A 19629-nucleotide genomic window follows, 5' to 3' on the forward strand; every position below is an offset into this window, starting at 1 on the left:
ACCACACACATACAACCACACACAACCACACACATACAACCACACACAAACACACACACAACCACACAAAACCACACACACAAAACCACAACCACACACAACCACAACCACACACAACCACAACCACACACCCAACCACACCCACACAACCAACCACACCCACACAACCACACCCACACAACCACACACACAATGGGAGGAGACAACTGCAGCAGGACCTTCGGCTCGATCACTACAGCAGAAACACCAGAAAAGGAACCCCTCGGCACGACCTGGGCAGCAAGAAGTTGTCACTGGAGACATCGTGATCCTATGAACAATAGTGTCATCAATGATCTAATCCAAACTTTAAACTGTGACAAATATCATCCCTATATATTGCAGTACCGCAAAAACAGCAACAAGCATTGGCATAGCCAATAGGTCTCGCCGTTGGGACCTTATAAGTGTTTTGCCATGCAACAGTTGTTGTTGCACCAAGGATATTGTGCTGCATAACTAAATACTTATAAGGTCCCAAAAGCGAGACCTATTGGCTATGCCAATGCTTGTTGTTCAGAGTCATGGTGACGAGACCAACATTTGAAAATCCAATCTGAAGATCTTGCCAGTCACTTCAGGGTGTAGCTTCCACTCAAGATCCTAAAAGAAGAATAGACTCAAGGCATCCACTTTCATGTTGAGAGAGCCTACAAGGTGAGTGCAACTTGGGAAAAAAACAATTTTCTGCACCCACTGCTAAAGGTGAGTATTCATTCTAGTACAGAAATACATGGTCTCCTAACTCCACTAGGTTACGCCCACTGCTATTGGTGGATCCAGACTCACCAACACAGGGTCTAGAACTGCTCACACCCCTTTCATTTGATATAGTAAATAGAGCTGGTGTCTGTAGGACAGAATCTGAATGACGCTCCCCGAGATTGAGAAAAAAAAAAAGGTCTTCATGGTCAAGTCAACTGCCAACTAATTAAAGCAATTTTATGTGCATGAGTTGCTCAGACAAAGATCAAAGGCCTCAAGACGTCATACTCCAAGATGGACACCCCAGCACAGGGAGAAGGGATCTGTGACCACAATACCTGCACCTCATCGGAGGGCTGAAGGACGACAAACCAGCAGGTTGGAGTACATATCATAAATACAGAAGGAGCACCAGGGGGTATACAGTCAGGTCACCCCCCACTCAACAGTCTACAAACACAAGTAGACCTGACTGATTCTGAATAACTAAACTTATCTTGAAGACACCTGAGGAGTTTATAAAAATTTTCAAAACTTCCTTCAAGGCAAGGCCCACTAGCCTATGTGTCTACTTCTTCAATTTCAAAGCAAAAAGTCAATACACCACATGAAAGAAAACATTTTTGTCCATACAAAGTTAGTGAAAAAATGTGAGAGAGGTAAGAAAGCACCTCACAGAAGTAACACCAAGGGGGGCTTTCTGGTTGGTACTCACTAGCTCACCCACTTATCATCGGTAGCTTTCTTACCCGAAAGGAAAAGTGTGTGTTTCATCATAGAATTCTCAGAGGTGAAAAAAAAGAAAAGAACAGTGAAAAACATATGTAAATGCACTATCAGTGTTTGTGTCACTAAAGTGCCCGCTGGTCCCATGAGAAAAGAACTGCAATTCTCAATATTTAAAATGAGGTGCAACTTACTAGCTGGACATAATTTTATTTGGTGCCGTGAGCGTCCTCAATTAAAAACAAGCATTTGCAATGCAATCGGTCTCGCCTTTGGGACCTTATATATATTTAGCTATGCAGCACATTAGCCTGGGTTCGGAAACATCTACTGTTCTTTAACATGGAGGGAAAGTACGCACCAAACTGCGTGACACGCCAGGTATGGGAACACATGGAGAGAAATATAGCCTTTCAGCAGGAAATGGTATGGTCCAAAGCTCTGTTTTTAAAATAAAATCAGGGCCTTCAGTGGTCATAACTCTCAAAATACAAGATTTGAAAAAAATATTATTGTCTATGGGTGCTCGTGGAAGACAATTTCCATTGATTGGAATCTAGAGAATGCTAAAGTGATTCTGGTATTTTACTCACCTCAGCTGGTCGTTTTCTATCAAGAAAGTTAAATAGAGGCAGTTGCCAGAAAAAAAAAAAAAGAGAAAGTCCCTCAGCAGAAAGCGATTCTGGTATTGTACTGACCTCTACTGGTCGTTTTCTATCAAGACAGTTAGATAGAGGCAGTTGAACAGAAAAGAAAGTGCCTAAGCAGAGGCAGACAAGTAATAGGGCTGATCTCCAGAGCCCACAAAGTACATACACATATAAGTATAAACTAAAGTATATACAAGAGGTCTCAAATGCTAGACCAAAAAAAGAACGCAGACTACATGGTTGAGGGCTTTACATGATTATTTTGTTGCAATGCATGATGCATTTAATTTGAGAGCAGATCACATGAGCTTTGCAGACCATACATTGCTGATTCTTAGATTTGTTTATATAAAGTTTTACCAACTCTTTTAACTAGACTGTGTGAAGGGCTATTATTTAGTACAAAGAGATGTCTAGAAGTAGGGGACTTCTTGGTTCAGCCCATAAAACGCCCTGTGACCCGAGTGATGTTAGTTAAATAACACCAGCTGCAGGGCCTGCTGTGGGGGATCCTAGTACTCAGTGCTTGAAATGGAAAGATAGAAGTGAAGGTACTCTGTACCAGAGTACCTGCTTGTTTCTGAAAATGCCGGTACTCTCCAATTAAAAGTATAGCCTTTCTCTTGAGAAGTGCCGGTACTCTCCCGCACAAAATAAAAAGTGCCGGTACGCCGTACACGACAGTACCGGCCCATTTAAAGCACTGCTGGTACTCAATCCCAAATCCTAATGGCCACATTCTCCTTTCGGTGGTCCATCCACACACAACATTATGGGACCCAAAACTTCCTCCAAACTTCCCATCAAACATGCCTGACCAATGCTAAATTCACCTGTTATTGTTTTTCCGTCCTGGAATGCAGGGCGAAATCCAGCAGCATGGTCTCCCAGAATCACTGCAGCAGCAGCACAAGGGATATGATGGGAGGCACGGTGCCACCCGGGAGGAGCCAGGCCCTGTTGGACAGCTAGACCCACCTCCTGCCGAAAGAAGCACTACACAGGCCCAACCTGCAATGCGAAGCTGCCAGAGTAAACACAATGATTATAGAAGGCAGTCCAGCTTGTTCATGCACCACACGCTGCAGAGTAATTAAGTTAAAATGGCACCTTTTAAGGGAAACTCTCAAATTATATTCCCTGAACGTCCTTAGAAGAAGCTGCAAGGTTGCTCAGCTGCTGTAAGGAAAAGCAGGAGGCGGCGGGTGGGAAGATGCAACGAAATACGGAGCCAAAGATGAACACGAGCAGGAAAAAACATAAAAACAAGCTCCTCTGCACCATTAAAGAACGCTGCACTTTTAAGCACCGCAAATGAATATGTACAAGTAGACATGTACGCCGGTCTCAAGGAATTCCTCCACACCACAAAGGCACATGGATGTGACTGCCTGCTTTGGCCCCGGGAGCCATGGGGAGTGCACAAGGAACATGGGAGCCGGCAAGGAAGTCCCTGCTTGTGCCCCGGGGCAATGGTGGAGTGCGCGTTCAATCGGAGCGTGAAACTGACCCAGGTGGAGTGTGAAACAGTTGAGGAAGCGAAAGAAAAGGGTAGGGTGGAGAGAGAGGGGTGTGAATCAGAGAGCGGGAGGAGGGGCAAGGCAGTGAAAAGTAATGTGAAGTAGAGAGCAAACAAGCATTGATCGCGATCGCGATCAAACATCAAAGCGGCCGTGCGGCCGCGAAAGTGAAAGTAATCGCGGTAAAGCGCGTGCCCGCGCACATGCACTGTAGCTTTAGGCTGGCCTGGTAGCACTTTTTGGAGCCCTCTCAATAAGTCTCGCCAGACCAGCGCATGCGCTGGGTCAGGCGAGACCTAAAAATGGTCCATATTGCACCATTTTCAAAAGCAGAAAGCCGACATGTTTTGTTGCCGCCAATTTATGCAACTTCATCAGGGCTGTCGGGGTAACCAGTATTCACCTCACTTGAGACTCACACTGGACTGGTTCTATGACATTGAAAAGAAGAAGAACGTGCCAAAAGTAAATACAACTTCACTTCCAAATGCACTCAAGGGTTATCTTAAAACTGCTCTAAAATTTGCATAATTACCGAGTGGTTGCTATCATCCCTCGTACCTGCAACCCACTCTTCGGGGACCACGCACCAGACGGTCACGTGTCCCAGTGGTGACCACGATCTTCAGTATCACCTACAAATGTACACACATTAAATCATATTACAATAATCAAGTGCACTAATTAATGTGTCCTTATTTCACACTCCCTCAAATTTAATGTCGGAATATACATTCACAATGTTTATATTCTTGTGAAACTTTAAAACACCCAACCTGGCAAGAATACTCTCCCCCATCGTGCCTGTTTCAATCGCCACGACTCCCAATCGTAGGATACGCCCACTGCTACTGGTGGATCCAGACTCACCAACACAGGGTCTAGAACTGCTCACTACCCTTTCATTTGATATAGTAAATAGAGCTGGTGTCTGTAGGACAGAATCTGAATGACGCTCCCAGAGATTGAAAAAAGAAAGGTCTTCATGGTCAAGTCAACTGCCACCCAATTAAAGCAATTTTATGTGCATGAGTTGCTCAGACAATGATCAAAGGCCTCGAGACGGCATATTCCAAGATAGAAACCCCAGCACAGGGAGAAGGGATCTGTAACCACAATACATGCACCTCATCGGAGGGCTGAAGGACGACAAACAAGCAGGATGGAGTACATATCAACCAGTGCAGATCAGGATTTAGTGATTCGAAGATCTGCACCTCAGGATAGAGTCTGTCGTATAGTTGGAGCTGCTGCTTTCTCGGGCACTACTGAAGGGCTCTCATCTGTCATCTAGTGTGGGGAACTGAAATGACGTCAAAGGCAGGGAATGTGAGGAACTGGCATCCGTGTCAGAAACATCGGAAATTTGTCTTGATTTTGCACAATAATAGGAAACCTATAAAGGTCAGCCTTTGCATGGGAGTAAGGTGATATTTCTGGATTTTGATGGTAAACTCCAATTTGTGCAGGAGGGTCTAGTTGTGCTGAAGATGTTCACTGGCCAGCGCCAGAAACAACGATTTCACTAGCTATTCATCCAAGTACAGAAATACATGGACTCTCTAGGCCAAGCTACCACAACTACGAATACTTTCGTGAGACATGCAGTTGTCATGCCAAAGAGTAGGACCATGAACTGACCGTACAGTGAATCTCTAGTAATATCTGTCCAGGACAAGTTGGTTGTTGGGTAAGGTCTTTGAAACATGAAAGTAAGTGCCCTAGAGGGCCACGGATGACAGCCAATCCCCTGCATTGATGGCCATCAGGACTTGGTTTAAGGATAACATGTTCAACTTGTTCTGCCAACCATGCAAGTTCAAGAGGCGGAGATCAAGCATGTGTCTCAGACCAAAACCCTCCTTGGGAACCTGAAAGTAAATGGAATAGTCACTTTCTTCTAGTGGTTCCACCTCAAGGGACTCTTTGTACAGCCAGGCAAGAACTACTGTCTCTAAAATCGAGACATTGACCAGAAAGCACGTCCTTGTGGAAGGAGGGCGGTCCAGAAGGAAAGAGAGGAAGGTTACGTGGTAGTCCTTGCATAAGGATGGAGGACTCTGCAAACTGATATGATGGTATCAAAACTGATGGAAGATGAAGTCATTCAACCTCCTGATGCTGGAAAAGTCAGCAATGAAGGCTGCCTTGCTGGAAGCGGGGTAAGGAAAAAAGCCTCTGTTGATGAAACAAAACAAACTGTAGTGACATACATCTACAACCCTATACATGTAGGTTTTCAACCTTATTTAATATGGGTGATGAACGCAAAACAACGCTTTGTTCTGACCAAACTACGGCTGAGCAACATAGACCCCCGTGTGACCTTTCTCAATTTAAAACAGAGGAATATAACGGCAGTACAGTGTCAATGGGAAGCACTTTACATTTTATGCTTTTTTGTCAGTTTTATTCACATTTAAGGAAACAATTTTTAAAATCCATTTTGTATGCTATGGGATCCCCAGCCGTTTGGTTTAATATTACATCATTTATTTGTAAAGCATTTTGTATTAGGAAATGAATGTCTACATATTCTGGATCTGTAGTGCTAATTTTTACTAGTGCTTGGAGTGTTCCTTTTTATACCCAACTGTCTCATAATGTTTTATTTATTGTTTATACTTTGTGCTTTTATGGCCTATGCTGTTAGTTCCGAAATAAAGATTTTTTTAAACCTTTTTTGGTTTAGAGTTAGACAGTATATACGTACATAGAGATGAGATTCAGAAAAATAGCATTTGTGCGAGAGACTAGTGGAGCCAATAGTTCCTTATCCCAGAAAAATAAAGTGTACCTCCAAAATGTATACAAAACTATGGAATGTATAAAATAATAGGTGGACACTGGTGATCAACGTCCAAATATTATACATTCTGAAGCTGACCTGGCTCTAAAATAGTAAACATTAAATAAATGCTTGCAAGATACGGTCCTCATGAGTGATGATCCCAAAGTTTTTCTATATAATAAAAAAGGCCTTAAAACATTAGGCATACACATTTTGCATACGGGACACCTTGAAAACGATGGCCTGTTGGTTATGAACTTAGTTTTGTTAACAATCCAATTTGCAATTTTTTCATCCTTTATTTTGTTCACATGGATACAATTTCACGGTTAGACTGCATAAAGTATTGACTCACTCACCAATGCTGCTTAGGGAACTGCTGCTTTCGGAATCGGATGGCATTGTAGACAATACACTATAGGGGGACCCATCTATGAATAAACAAAACAAAAACATGTTAGCCAACTAGCTAATCAGATGGCTGAACCACAGCTTTTCTACTCGAAACAAACTTTATTTGGTAATTAAAAACTCACTGAAACAGATGTAAATGTACATTCAAGTATTAAAACTAGTTCATTGGCAGAGACGACTTCATCTGCTCCATTAGTGATGCTGTGAAACCTACCTTTCCCCCAAGACGTTCCTCCATAATATTATGCAAAGTGAGGAGAACAACCCTTTCACTATATCTTTAAGATAATGCATACTGGTCTGAAACTTTTTAATGTAGAAAGAAGCAAAGTACTTATACAAGAAGCTATGTAAAGACTGATCAATCCTAAACAGAACTCTAAGATCAATGACACTAACAGCGCTATGGGAGTGCAGAGAATAGATAGCTCATGCCACACCAATGAATGTATTGGTGTTGGAATAGCATAAACCTAGCTAAGGGGCAATAGACCGCTGCACATCATGCAAGGTGGTGTGTGGCAAACACCGTCTGAAATATGAACATTAGGAGCTCAAAGTAATTTTCGCAGTTTACACATAATGAGCATGGTCTGCTACAATTCCATTACGCAAAGTTTCTATAATTCTTTAATTCTGCATGGTTACAGTGCATTGAATCACTCCAAAACGACTAGAAAAAATCAGCAAGGCACTGTTACTCAAAATACACGAAAGGAAATATACTAGTCCACTGCCACTACTCTCTCTACACATGTGCTTACCTACCTCCTTCTGCGCTATACAAGGTCTGGTCAAGAGTGAGACTGGTGTGACAAAAAAACGAAATACGATTTAATGAATTAATAAATAAATGTCATTGGATATTAGTGTATGCCATGCACATGTTGTTGACTCCTATGTGGCAGTATTAGCGAGTTGCATATGTGGACATAAGAGCAAGGTCTTATATGTATAGTAAAGCACTTCGAAAACAGTAATCTTTGTATATCATCTGCTGTCAAACTCATTCTAGAGACACTTGGATATGACACCACTACTTAAGGAAGGACTGCCCCAACAACCAAACATGTTGGGAGTAAATCATAAGTTTGATTATGGATATAACCAGTAATCAACCCTTAAAGGACAGTTTAGTGATGCTAATGACAGTTTATATTTAAGTTTTATAAATGTATAAAGCACAACATACACCTTGTAGGTTTCTGTGCACTAAACTGCTGAGGGACTTAAAAGCCACAATATGTTGCCTTTCAGAGGGCAACGGGAATGCAGAGGCTACTTGGCCCATCCGTGAGGGTTCTGAACTTTCACTTGTGATGTCCCAGGGCCAGACTTACAATAGATTATGAGTGACTGGGCCAAGTATTCCTTCTTCACTTGACCATCGTGGTAAGAGTGGACTTAGCAGTTCAAGACGTGTTTGAATACAGGATACTGAACTCAGATGCACAACTCAAAATATGTGCCACAGCAGCAATAAATCATAGTCCCGCCAAATATTACAATTTTATGAAAAAGGGAGGAAAAAAATTATTCTACCACTAACCTACACAAAGGAAAAATAAGACATCCACAAATAATTACACAGTTCCTCTGGAGGTCGGGGCTCTATAGTTTTGCTATAGCGATTCCCTGTCCCACTCTCTCCTCGCGTTAGCGACAGTGGTTATTCACCATTCACTACTGGTAAAATCTAGGCAGGCATCTAAAAATCTGAATTTTGTTTTACCAGACCTTCAGTTACAGTGACTTGCATAATCTACTCGACCTAAGTGTAGTGCGCTAGATCCATAAACCGGTACTTGTGCCCCCTGATTCGCTTCTTTGTTCACTAATAGCATTATCATCTCAGGGAAAGGGCTGGAATGTTTCTCAGTACATATTTAAAACGTTGACTTTTAATACATATATTACTACAGTATGATGTGGTAGCACAGTCTCATTTGCAAACAGACATTTTCCATCGAAACGACCACAGACATGCAGTTCTACTGATAACTAAATAGGGTACAAATGATAATATGTGGAAATTGGATTGGCACATATTTATCATTTGTACATGCCCAAGTAAAGTATTCTAATCTGTTTTGATTCTATTAAAAAAAATCCACAACACTTGAAAATTACAAAAAAGTGTTTTCCTAGTTTCAGAAATATATTTTGAAATATGTGTACAGTTCATATACAATCTATTTACATGTGTGCCCAGCACCATTGTCAGACAGTTCACATTAGAAAATCCTCTAACTTTGCAGTTGGGGAAAGAACAGCAAACACCAATCTCCAAGCAGCACTTTGTAAAACGGCATTAAGTAGAAATGTTACCTGTCTTTGAATGCACAGCAAATGTGACAAGTTTTTAAGGCATCTTTAGTGCTCATTCATTTTCTGACTGAACAAAACACCTGTTCTTTGACTGCCCACGTTAGCTCACCAGACCGGACTAGTCGGCCCTAAAAATAACTCGTCCTGGTAACATCTGGCTCGCCATAGCGAGTGTATGAGTAGATTTCTCATTGCCTGTTTAAGGAATGTCCCACTAGCAGTCAGAGTCTTAAGAATCTGCTTTAACTCTAAGTCTAAACACCAACAGCAGCAAGTTCCCCCAGGGCCAACAAGCCATATACCAGTCTTACAACAAGCATTTACAATGCAACGGTCTCGGCATTGTTAAAGTTAGAGCTATTGGCATTGCTCAGGACATTATTTTTGTTTATGTTTTTGTTTTTAAAACATTTAAAGAAACGGCATTGTTATTTACAATGTCAATAGCTTAATCACTCTCAAATGTGAGACCTATTGCATTTGCACCCACACACACAAAGCCACCTACACACACAGAGCCACTCACATAGAGCAACCCACACAAATAGAGCCACCTACACACACACACACGCAGTAGCCCACTGACCTATTTACATTATGTGCACTTTGTGATCTGCATGGTACATGTTCTTTGCTGCAGGCACATTAACCCTATGTGCTACCTTTCCAGGAGTCAAAACTTCCACTAGACAAAACTCCGATCTCTCTCTAGGAAGAACATTAAACATCAATCATAAGTATACAGTTTTAGAAAAATACACTTAGTGATCCTCCTAGGTAATAAAGGCCACGAGAAAACAACTGAAACATTGTGCACAAGTCTGTTGTGAGAGACACGGACAGTTCTGACCTTGTTCAGCTAGTTCAAAGACACTTCATCTGGCCCAGGCCTGTCCACTTGGTGAGGGAGGGAGGGATGCAATCTATCCTGTTGATTTCAGAGGAGTGGCATCCTTACAATTCAAAAGAGTGTCTTTCAATGTCTCTGAGACATGCATCTGTGCAAGCAGAACCTGGGGTTGGATATATTGTAATGTTAACCACACAGAGGTCTGTTAGCTGCTGTCATCAGATATGTACTTAGTAGTAAGAAAATGTCAAGGACATTCTCATAAAACGAGAGTACTATTAGATCTGTGGATGCAATGACAGAAGCATCAAAATACCAATGGGGCGGCACACTATCCTAAGCAAAGATTTTTTGTTTAGGTGTTTTAAGCCACGCCCTTAATTACATTGTCCACGCCGCTATGAGAGACGCCCCCGTTTTTTCATCCCACTTAAACCCCTGGACCTAATGACCACAGCTGCCAACTTAGGGGCTAGTGATTCAGATTCAAGTCATGGTGTCGGTTCAACCCATGTGATTTTGGGCAAATCACATCTTCCAATGTCGGCTGATCGTGTGTAATGTAATTAGATGCTCATGTAAATCGATGTGGTGTTTTTGGGCCAAGTTCGCGCTATATCAAACTGTAAACTTGAAAGAAAAGACTAATGAATTCCTTAGTTTGAAAATGCGAGGAAACTGGAAACTAAAATCGATTTTCAAATGTACGACGCATGACAAAACGCTTCTGGTCTCCCCAGCTTCTGTTTCTGACAGGACTAGTGACGAGCGTTTTTTTTAAGACTAACTCAGCCTCCTCCACTGTCTTGAATGGAAGGAATTGGGAAATCTGTTTTGTCCTGCAGCATGGCGTCCGCTACTCGTTTACCAAAAGCCCATTTAGCGTTCAAGTTGTTTATTGGAACTGTGTTCAGAGGACGGAAGTCAATGGATTGCCGAATACACTTCCTGGTCGGCAGCTCCTGCGTAGAATATAGCCAAGGCAGCTGGTGCGATAGGTAATGAGCAAATAAATGTTTCCTGTTTTTTTTCTTCAATAAATCCCACTTCATTATTCCCGCGATAACCTTGGGGGCCTCTAGGACTGTTTAAAGAAAAAAATTAAAACCTAAAGAAATCAGTCCCAGCGCCTTACCTGGCGAGAGTCATGAACACCGCCGCCTTTCTCTGAGGTCAAGCAGAAATGCCTCGGAGAAACGCAGTGGCATTTTCAGATTCGGGGGCGTGTTTTTCTTTCTCTCCTCTTGCCATTGGCTGGAATGTTTACATTCCAGAGGAGAGAAAGAAAGTAAAAAACACGCCCCCGAATCCGAAAAAGACGGGGCTTGTTTGGAGAGACAAAGCTCTTCTCCAATGGCTGACCAGTATTTAAGAGGCCAGCCAATGGAGAAGAGGGGAGGAGAGGGGCGGGTTCAAGCAGCAGGTCTGTGCAGTGAGCGCACATTGAAGAGGATGCATTACAGGGCTTTCTAGGTGCGGGCGTCTGGCGTGGGTGCGGAGGTCGGGGGTGCTGTGGATGGTGAAGGATTGTCAGCAGTGTTGGCAGGAGAACTGGCCGTGGGTGGTGTTCGACAGCTGGCAGTTGTTGTTCCTTCTGGGGTTGAGTGCGAGGAGGGCCGCTGTGTTGTAGCACTGGAAGGTCGGAGGTCCAGGGTCCCTGGCGCTGGTCGCGGTCAGGCTCAGATGGGCTTGCCTTTGGTGCGCCTTTGGCCGCTATTAAGTAGGGAAGGGGGAGGGAATCACAGCTGGGAGGCGGGAAATCAGCAGGTGGGAGGGGCAGCAGAGGCGAGAAGGGAAACAGGCAGGAAACAGGAAAAACATAGATAAACAAAAACAAAAATACAGGGGCAAAAGACAGAAAAACAGGCACAGTTACAATACAGATAACAAAGAGAGACAGAAAACGAACAGAAAACTGGCACAATACAGCACAGGCAGCAGTGGAACCAGCAGAAGAGCAAGGGTCTCCCACTGGACCAAAGCAAAACCAAAGGGGATGATGGACGGAGTGTTGAACATTGCAAGCACGCACCCCCAGTCAACTGATCTGGATTTAATCCATCATCATTCTTTAGCTCACTCCGCCACCCTAGTTCAGACATGGCCATATGCAAATCAGTCTGACCCTGTGCCTCATGGGAACAGTCCAGCCCGAACTGCCAAGCCATGTCTTCCCTGGACCGGAAACAAGCATCCTGGGACCGGTTTCGGGTTCATAACATGCTTGCAATGTTCAACACTCCGTCCATCATCCCCTTTGGTTTTGCTTTCTCCCACTGGACCACCAGGGATAAGGCGTAGGCAGGAGCCTGCAGATGACGGGGCCTTGAACCCCTACCTGTACAGAGGACAGCGCGGGCAGCAGCATTTTTCAGCGGAGCTGCAGGGGGAGAAAGCAGGTCCCTGACCAGGTGGTCAGAGGTCTTGCACGCGACCCCTCGCAGCGGCGACTATTAAGTAGGGAAGGGGGAGGGATTCGCAGGTGGGAGCGGGAAATTGGCAGTGGGGAGGGGCCACGGGGATAGCAGCGGGAAGGGAAACGGGCGGGAAACAGGCACAGTTACAATACAAAAAACAAAGACAGAAAACGAACAGAAAACGGGCACAATACATTACACCAAGATAATTTTGCCCTTATTAGCGAATTAGAAAGCTAAAAAGGTGGCCTGGGTTTACAAAATGGGGCAGGTTTGAACTTGTAAAGACAAGCTGTATAAGTGTTTTGCAAGTTTCGGAAGACCTCATGTATTTGAGCTTGCTGCGGCAATGTAGGTTTTGATATCAGGGAAATCAACAGTAAAAAGCGGTCCAGCAGACCATAAAATAGCCTCATAATCAGCCACAAAACTGGCCCACACACTGACCAGACAGACCAGCCTATCGGGCAGAGCTGGATTGCCCTAAAGGCCAGTCTGACCCTGGCTAATGGAGCTGCGTTGGCTTCCCATGATAATGGCAGTGCATATTGTACGGAATTCAAGTTGCTTGTTGGTTCTGGATTTAGACGTTGAGAGCACTCAGATGAAAACTGTTCTAGAAAATCTGAGTGCCATTAATACAAAAGGGTGTTGTCAGGTGGCGATTTTTAAGGGTGAATAGCCTCGGTTTTCCAGTGAGAGAAAAAGCATAAAGAGAGGGTATACAATCTTCACAGTCACAGATGTACAAATTCTACAGCACTAATGCATTTAGGCTCAGAGTATTATTAAATATTGAGTAAGTGACTGTCCAGGCATTAGTTGCCCTACCTTTGACCAAGGTCATGGTATGAAGCCCCGGCATGCGGGACCAAAATACACATACATGTTACATTAGCCATGGGGGGGGCGTGGCTTAGCTGTAGATCATGGCGGACGCGTGAGCCGAGAGCTCCGCACCAGCCCGCACATGATCCTCACGAATCTGGTAGCCGGGGCGGATTGAACAGCCTCCAGGGGCCCCTCTGACATCCGTATGCTGGGAGGCGCGCCCTGACGGTGCTGGGAGGCGCGCCCTGACGGTGCTCGGAGCCCGTCAATGACCCTGGCTGAGCACGGCGGCTTGCGGCAGGAATCGAGCTGCGGAGGCCAAAGTAAACGCTGAGAGCTCCGTGAGCCGCTCCGTGTGTGGGGCTGGGCTCTGGACGGGTGGTTGCGGCCACCCCTGTGCTGTGTGGAGGACCCTACGGAATGGCAGCGAGAGGTGAGGCGGAGGCCTCCGCGAGCATAGGGAGGACTACGGGGCTGGTGAGCGCTCTGGACATTGCCGGTGAGATGCACCACCATGGTCTCTCGGCCCGAAGTGGGCTGCAACTGGTGCGCGGCCTGGCTAGCCGAGGGGGAATTGGTTGGGCCAGCGGCCTCGGCTGGAGAATGTGTCCCGGAACTTGGGGCTTTTCGTATGGGGCCTGGGGGCGAGTTAGATAGCCCACCCTCTAAGAACTAGGTCTGGAAGAACCGCTGGATGCTGTGGTGGCCCCTCCACCCTGGACTGTGGTCGCTGCAGCTTGCTGCGTCGGGGGCAAGGTGGGCCGGGCATGACCGATTGGTGCAGCACTTCAGGGCCCGCTGAACCCGACGGCGACGACCAGTGAGGTGAGACGGCACCTCGGATAGATCGTGCAGGGGGATTGGGAGGTGAGCTGAGCGGCGGTGAACCTTGTGCCTCTTGCTGGCCTCCGCCTACGGGGTGCCCTAGATTCTTCACGTACTGCCTGAGGGGGGACATAATCTTGGGCCAGGAAGCCACTGGCACTATGGGCAAACCTAGGGGCTGCCAGACACGGACTCTTCAAGACCCGGAAGACAGTGCCCAGGAACAGTCGCAATCCACCCCGGCGGATCCGGTACAACTCCCCCTCCGTAAAATACTGGAGGCCATAGCGGACACGAAAGCTACCCTCCACCAAGACATTAGTACTGTTGCGGTGGGGCTCGGCCTACTGCAGGAAGATGATAAGAAATTGTCGGAGAGGGCTAATGTTGCAGAATTGCGCCCGCACAAAAGACGTTGGAACAGCAGTTGGGGGCCTTTACAGATAGGGTGTGCCTGTTAGAACAGAGGGCGGAGGATGCAGAGGGACGCAACAGGAGGAATAACATCAGAGTCCTGGGCCTGCCGGAAGGTAGAGATATGGTATCCTTCTTGGAGAGATCGCTCAGGACTGTAGTGGCACCAGAAGGTCTGTCCACCTTTTACACACTGGAGAGGGCCCACAGGGTACCAGCCAAGCTGTTAGCCCCACGGAGGCCTCCGCGACCTGTAGTGGCCCGACTGCTCTACTTCCGGGACAGAGACCTCCTCCTGCAAAAGGCAAGAGCGGAGGGCCCCTTCACTATCGACAACAGTAAGGTCTCCCTCTTCCAGGCCTATACATTGGAGGTGCAGCGGAAACAGACCTCATATCTAGAAATCAAGAAGGCATTAAGAGACGAAGGCCTCCATTACTCCCTGATGTTCCCGGCTAGACTGCGCATAATGCTAGATGGGCGCACTCACTACTTTGACTGTCCCAAAGATACCTGGGACTGGCTGTAGGCATACAAGTGCGAGACTCCACGGAAATAAGGCCCGGAACTGTCGAGCGGAAGGCCACAGAGCTTGAGAAATGTCCAAGATGCCAGCCTCGAAGGGGTACCTCGAAGAAATCGTCCTCCTCGCAGACATAGGAGAGGGCGGAAGCACTGCAGGCTGTGGCGGCAGTCATGCCTCTCCGGAGCCCGGCCCTGGGGACAGGCTCCTCAAGAGAGACCGAAGACAATGAAACAGACACTTCCCACACGACAGTGTGAAGATGCCGGTAGTGACGCCTAACACCACAGACGATATTATTTGATGCAATTGCTAAACTTAGGTGGCCTTGATATTAAAAGGGCGCTGCCGTGTAGTTGGCTACTCCAAGCCCAGAGTTGCCTTCTCATATGTGGGGCTGGTGCTCTCTACTTGGTGGAAGCGTCCTGTTCCAAACCTTCTTGGCTATCCCCCACTGAGTGCCATACTAGGTTAGGGCCTCGTTTAGTACCAATTGTTTCACATGATGTTTGGGCGGCTGGCCGTTGTCGTACTGCCCTGGGTTTGGGGAGTTGACCATCACAAGGGTCCTTTTGTTAGCTTCTTGGTTCTTGACGAATGCAGTGGTGGGTTGGCGCAAGACTGAGGGAGGTGGCGGGGGGGGGGGGCTTCCCTCTGTGGGCTGCTTGGTGCTAACCAACACGAATGGCAGAAACACGTAGGGTAATTTGGTTCCTCACATGGAACATTAGAGGAATGGGGTCTATAGCAATCTGGGGAGTTGCCTAGCTCCACCCAGACGGCCCTAGTGATTCCTCTTCTGAAAACAAAAACTCGAGACGGGTGTTAAAGATTACAGACCCCTCTCCATGCTTAACATGGATGTTAAGATCCTAAGTAAGGTATTGGCAGGTAGGTTAGCTCCACATATGAAGACTTTAATACACCCTGACCAGAACGGGTTTATCCCCTCTCGCAACACTCCTTATAACCTTCGTAGGCTCTACTCCATTCTTTATCATGTCGAGGCCTTGACCAGTCACCAGGCAGCAGTGCTCTATGTTGATTTGGAAAAGGCCTTCGACACGGTGGGGTGTGAATACTTATTCGGGGTGATGTTGCGAATGAGTCTGGGCGAGGATTGGGTGCGGCTTTTATATGCTGCACCTACGGCGAGGGTCAAAACGAGCAGAACGGTCTCCAGGCAATACAAGATATCCGGCGGGACTAGACAGGGGTGTCATCTTTCCCCCCCTCATTTGCTCTGGCAATCGAGCCCTTGGCTGAGAGGCTTCGTCAGGGAGGGATTGGGAATGGACTGGCTATTGGAGGACAGACACACCAATATGTGTTATTCACATATTGGACGATTTGCTGCTATACCAGTCGGATGCAGTTGCAGGCACCTCGGTAGCCATGCAAATCCTAGACAATTTAGCATGCCTCTCCGGAGCCCGGCCCTGGGGACAGGCTCCTCAAGAGAGACCGAAGACAATGAAACAGACACTTCCCACACGACAGAGTGAAGATGCCGGTAGTGACGCCTAACACCACAGACAATATTATTTGATGCAATTGCTTCCCTCTGTGGGCTGCTTGGTGCTAACCAACACGAATGGCAGAAACACGTAGGGTAATTTGGTTCCTCACATGGAACATTAGAGGAATGGGGTCTATAGCAAAGCGCCACAATATTTATTCATACCGGAGTCGTAGGGACATCCACATAGCGCTCCTTCAGGAAACCCATTTGAATAGGGAGGAAGCCGGGAAACTGAAACGCAGGTGGAGGGGCCAGGTCTTCGCAACCTCCTCCTCGGCCTTTGCCAGAGGGGTATTGATATGGGTCAAGCCGGGGGTCCCCTTTGCTGTTGAGCGGTCGTGGTTGAACGTGGGTGGCCGATATGCACTGATCACGGGGAGGATGGCGGGACAAGAGGTCACGCTGGGTAACATCTATGGCCCTAACCATGACCAGATTGGCTTCTTGGACTCCTTCTTGGCTGCACTGGCCGGTGGCTTCCGGGGAAGCTTGATTCTCGCAGATGTGGCCACTGACCGTTCGCACACTCCCTTACTGGGGTCTCAGCCACGCCGAACAGCCCTGGGGTTCCGTACATGGATTACACATTGGGGCTTCGAAGACACTTGGAGGTTGCAAAACAATATCGATAGGGAATTCTCCTTCTTCTCACCAGTACACCAAGTGCACACACGGCTTGATACGTTTTTGTGCTCCCCTGCTTTTAACAGCTCTATTAAACATCCCGAATATTTAGGGCGTACACTATCAGACCACAGCCCATTGATAATGACACACCAGCCTCCAGGACGGTGCCCCCGATCCCTACGTGGAGACTTAATCCGGCATTACTCGAAGATGCTCCTTTTCGTACATCAATGCACACACTCCTAGACACGTATTTCCCCATCAACGTTAATACGGGATCCTCCTCCCAAGTAGAATGGGAAGCATTTAAGGTAGTGGTGCGTGGTCATTGTGTAGGGCAGGCGACGGGGGCATACAGGGAGCTTCGCCGGGAGATACTGGACCTGGAGGGGAGTATTCGCAGATTGGATAGTGTTCAGGGTGCAGGGTACAGATTACGCTGTTTGTCAGGCACTGCAGGCAACGCGGGCCGAATATGACGATGCACTGGGGTGGTTGCGATGTTATAATCACAAGGACTATTTAGACAGGGTGCAGAGAGAGGAAGGAAAAGCGGGCCGTTTATTAGCAAGGTTAATTAGACCTGAGCTAGGGGGGGGGATCTCCAATTACACAACTTGGCTTAGAAACTGGGGAGGTGGTGTACGACCCGGATGTGAACAACTCCTTTCTAACCTATTACGAGCAGTTGTACACGGCCCCACCTGCGGCTCCCCGGCTAGTTGTACGAGTGTATCTGGAGCCACTCCTCCTCCGTGTGTTAGAGGAAGGCGACCGGGAAGAGCTGGGGGAACCCATAAACTTACAGGTAATCAAAGCCGCAATTAATGCATTAGCACCTGGCAAAACGTCGGAGGCCGGACGGCCTACCGGCGGAGTTTTACCAACGCTATGCGGAGCTGCTGGTGCCACATTTAGTCCGGCTGTACGCTGATGTGTAGAAATCTGGGGAGTTGCCTAGCTCCACCCAGACGGCCCTAGTGATTCCTCTTCTGAAAACAAAAACTCGAGACGGGTGTTAAAGATTACAGACCCCTCTCCATGCTTAACATGGATGTTAAGATCCTAAGTAAGGTATTGGCAGGTAGGTTAGCTCCACATATGAAGACTTTAATACACCCTGACCAGAACGGGTTTATCCCCTCTCGCAACACCTCTTATAACCTTCGTAGGCTCTACTCCATTCTTTATCATGTTGAGGCCTTGACCAGTCACCAGGCAGCAGTGCTCTTTGTTGATTTGGAAAAGGCCTTCGACACGGTGGGGTGTGAATACTTATTCGGGGTGATGTTGCGAATGAGTCTGGGCGAGGATTGGGTGCGGCTTTTATATGCTACACCTACGGCGAGGGTCAAAACGAGCAGAACGGTCTCCAGGCAATACAAGATATCCGGCGGGACTAGACAGGGGTGTCATCTTTCCCCCCCTCATTTGCTCTGGCAATCGAGCCCTTGGCTGAGAGGCTTCGTCAGGGAGGGATTGGGAATGGACTGGCTATTGGAGGACAGACACACCATGCCCTTATTCAGACGATTTGCTGCTATACCAGTCGGATGCAGTTGCGGGCACCTCGGTAGCCATGCAAATCCTAGACAATTTAGCATGCCTCTCCGGACTACGAGTTAATAAAACTAAGACATATCTGTACCCGGTATCCGGCCCAACAAATAGGCCGGATGCTCTGATGGCCGATATATTATGGGCTCAGAACACGTTCAAGTACTTGGGAATATACATCTTCCACTCACTAGATGATCTGAAGGAGGGTAATTTGGGGAGAGCAGTGCGCTTGTTGCGTTCTTGTGTACAGTTTTGGCGTAATTTGCAGCTACCTGTCATGGCTCGAGTCTCTCTCTCAATAATGGTCCTGCTTCCGCGTTTGTTATATTTCTTTGCCAATCCCCGGTCCTCGTGCCTAGCGGTTGGTTTCGTCCCTTGAATGCCCTGTTTCGGGATCTGGTGTGGGGAGATGGGCGCCATAGGGTGTCGCTACAAACGTTACAACGCCCTATGTCTGAGGGTGGACTGGGAGTGCCGAACTTTGAATTTTATATGTTCGCTGTCCAGTTACAGTGGCTGGCACAATGGATAGAGGGTGTGAATGAGGACGGCACCTTCCTGTCGCGCCCGGACTCCCATCCTAGTCTAGTAACAGCGAAATTATTAATACCAACACCTACCCCGTACTGCTCTCTGTTGCAGCGCACGGCTTTCCAAACTTGGAGGGGATGCCAGGGCAGGGAGAGGCAAACCACCAAGTACACCTACATGTTACCTCTCCTGGGTCTACCACATGGCGATCCACAAACTATAGTTACAAACGAGCAATTAGTCAACTGGTCTGAGGCAGGGTTAGATAATATCGGGGACTGCTTCCAGGACAAATCCCTACTCCCATTTGACTGTCTTGTGGAAGACTGTGGTCTTTCTCCGGGCCAATTCCTGCG

General features: G+C 46.9%; 1 protein-coding gene across 4 annotated transcripts in view; it reads right to left on the reverse strand.

The window, feature by feature from the left end:
- Positions 1-19629, reverse strand: part of DLG5 (discs large MAGUK scaffold protein 5) — a 1132805-nt gene that overhangs the window by 1041660 nt on the left and 71516 nt on the right. For all 4 annotated transcript variants that reach the window (XM_085608570.1, XM_085608569.1, XM_085608568.1 and 1 more), the window contains exon 2: positions 6791-6862. In XM_085608570.1, the coding sequence (XP_085464696.1) occupies positions 6791-6862 (72 nt within the window). The remainder of the gene's footprint in view (positions 1-6790; positions 6863-19629) is intronic.

This window comes from Triturus cristatus, chromosome 1_2, assembly GCF_964204655.1.
Source record: "Triturus cristatus chromosome 1_2, aTriCri1.1, whole genome shotgun sequence".
In the NCBI taxonomy this organism is placed as follows: Eukaryota; Metazoa; Chordata; class Amphibia; order Caudata; family Salamandridae; genus Triturus; species Triturus cristatus.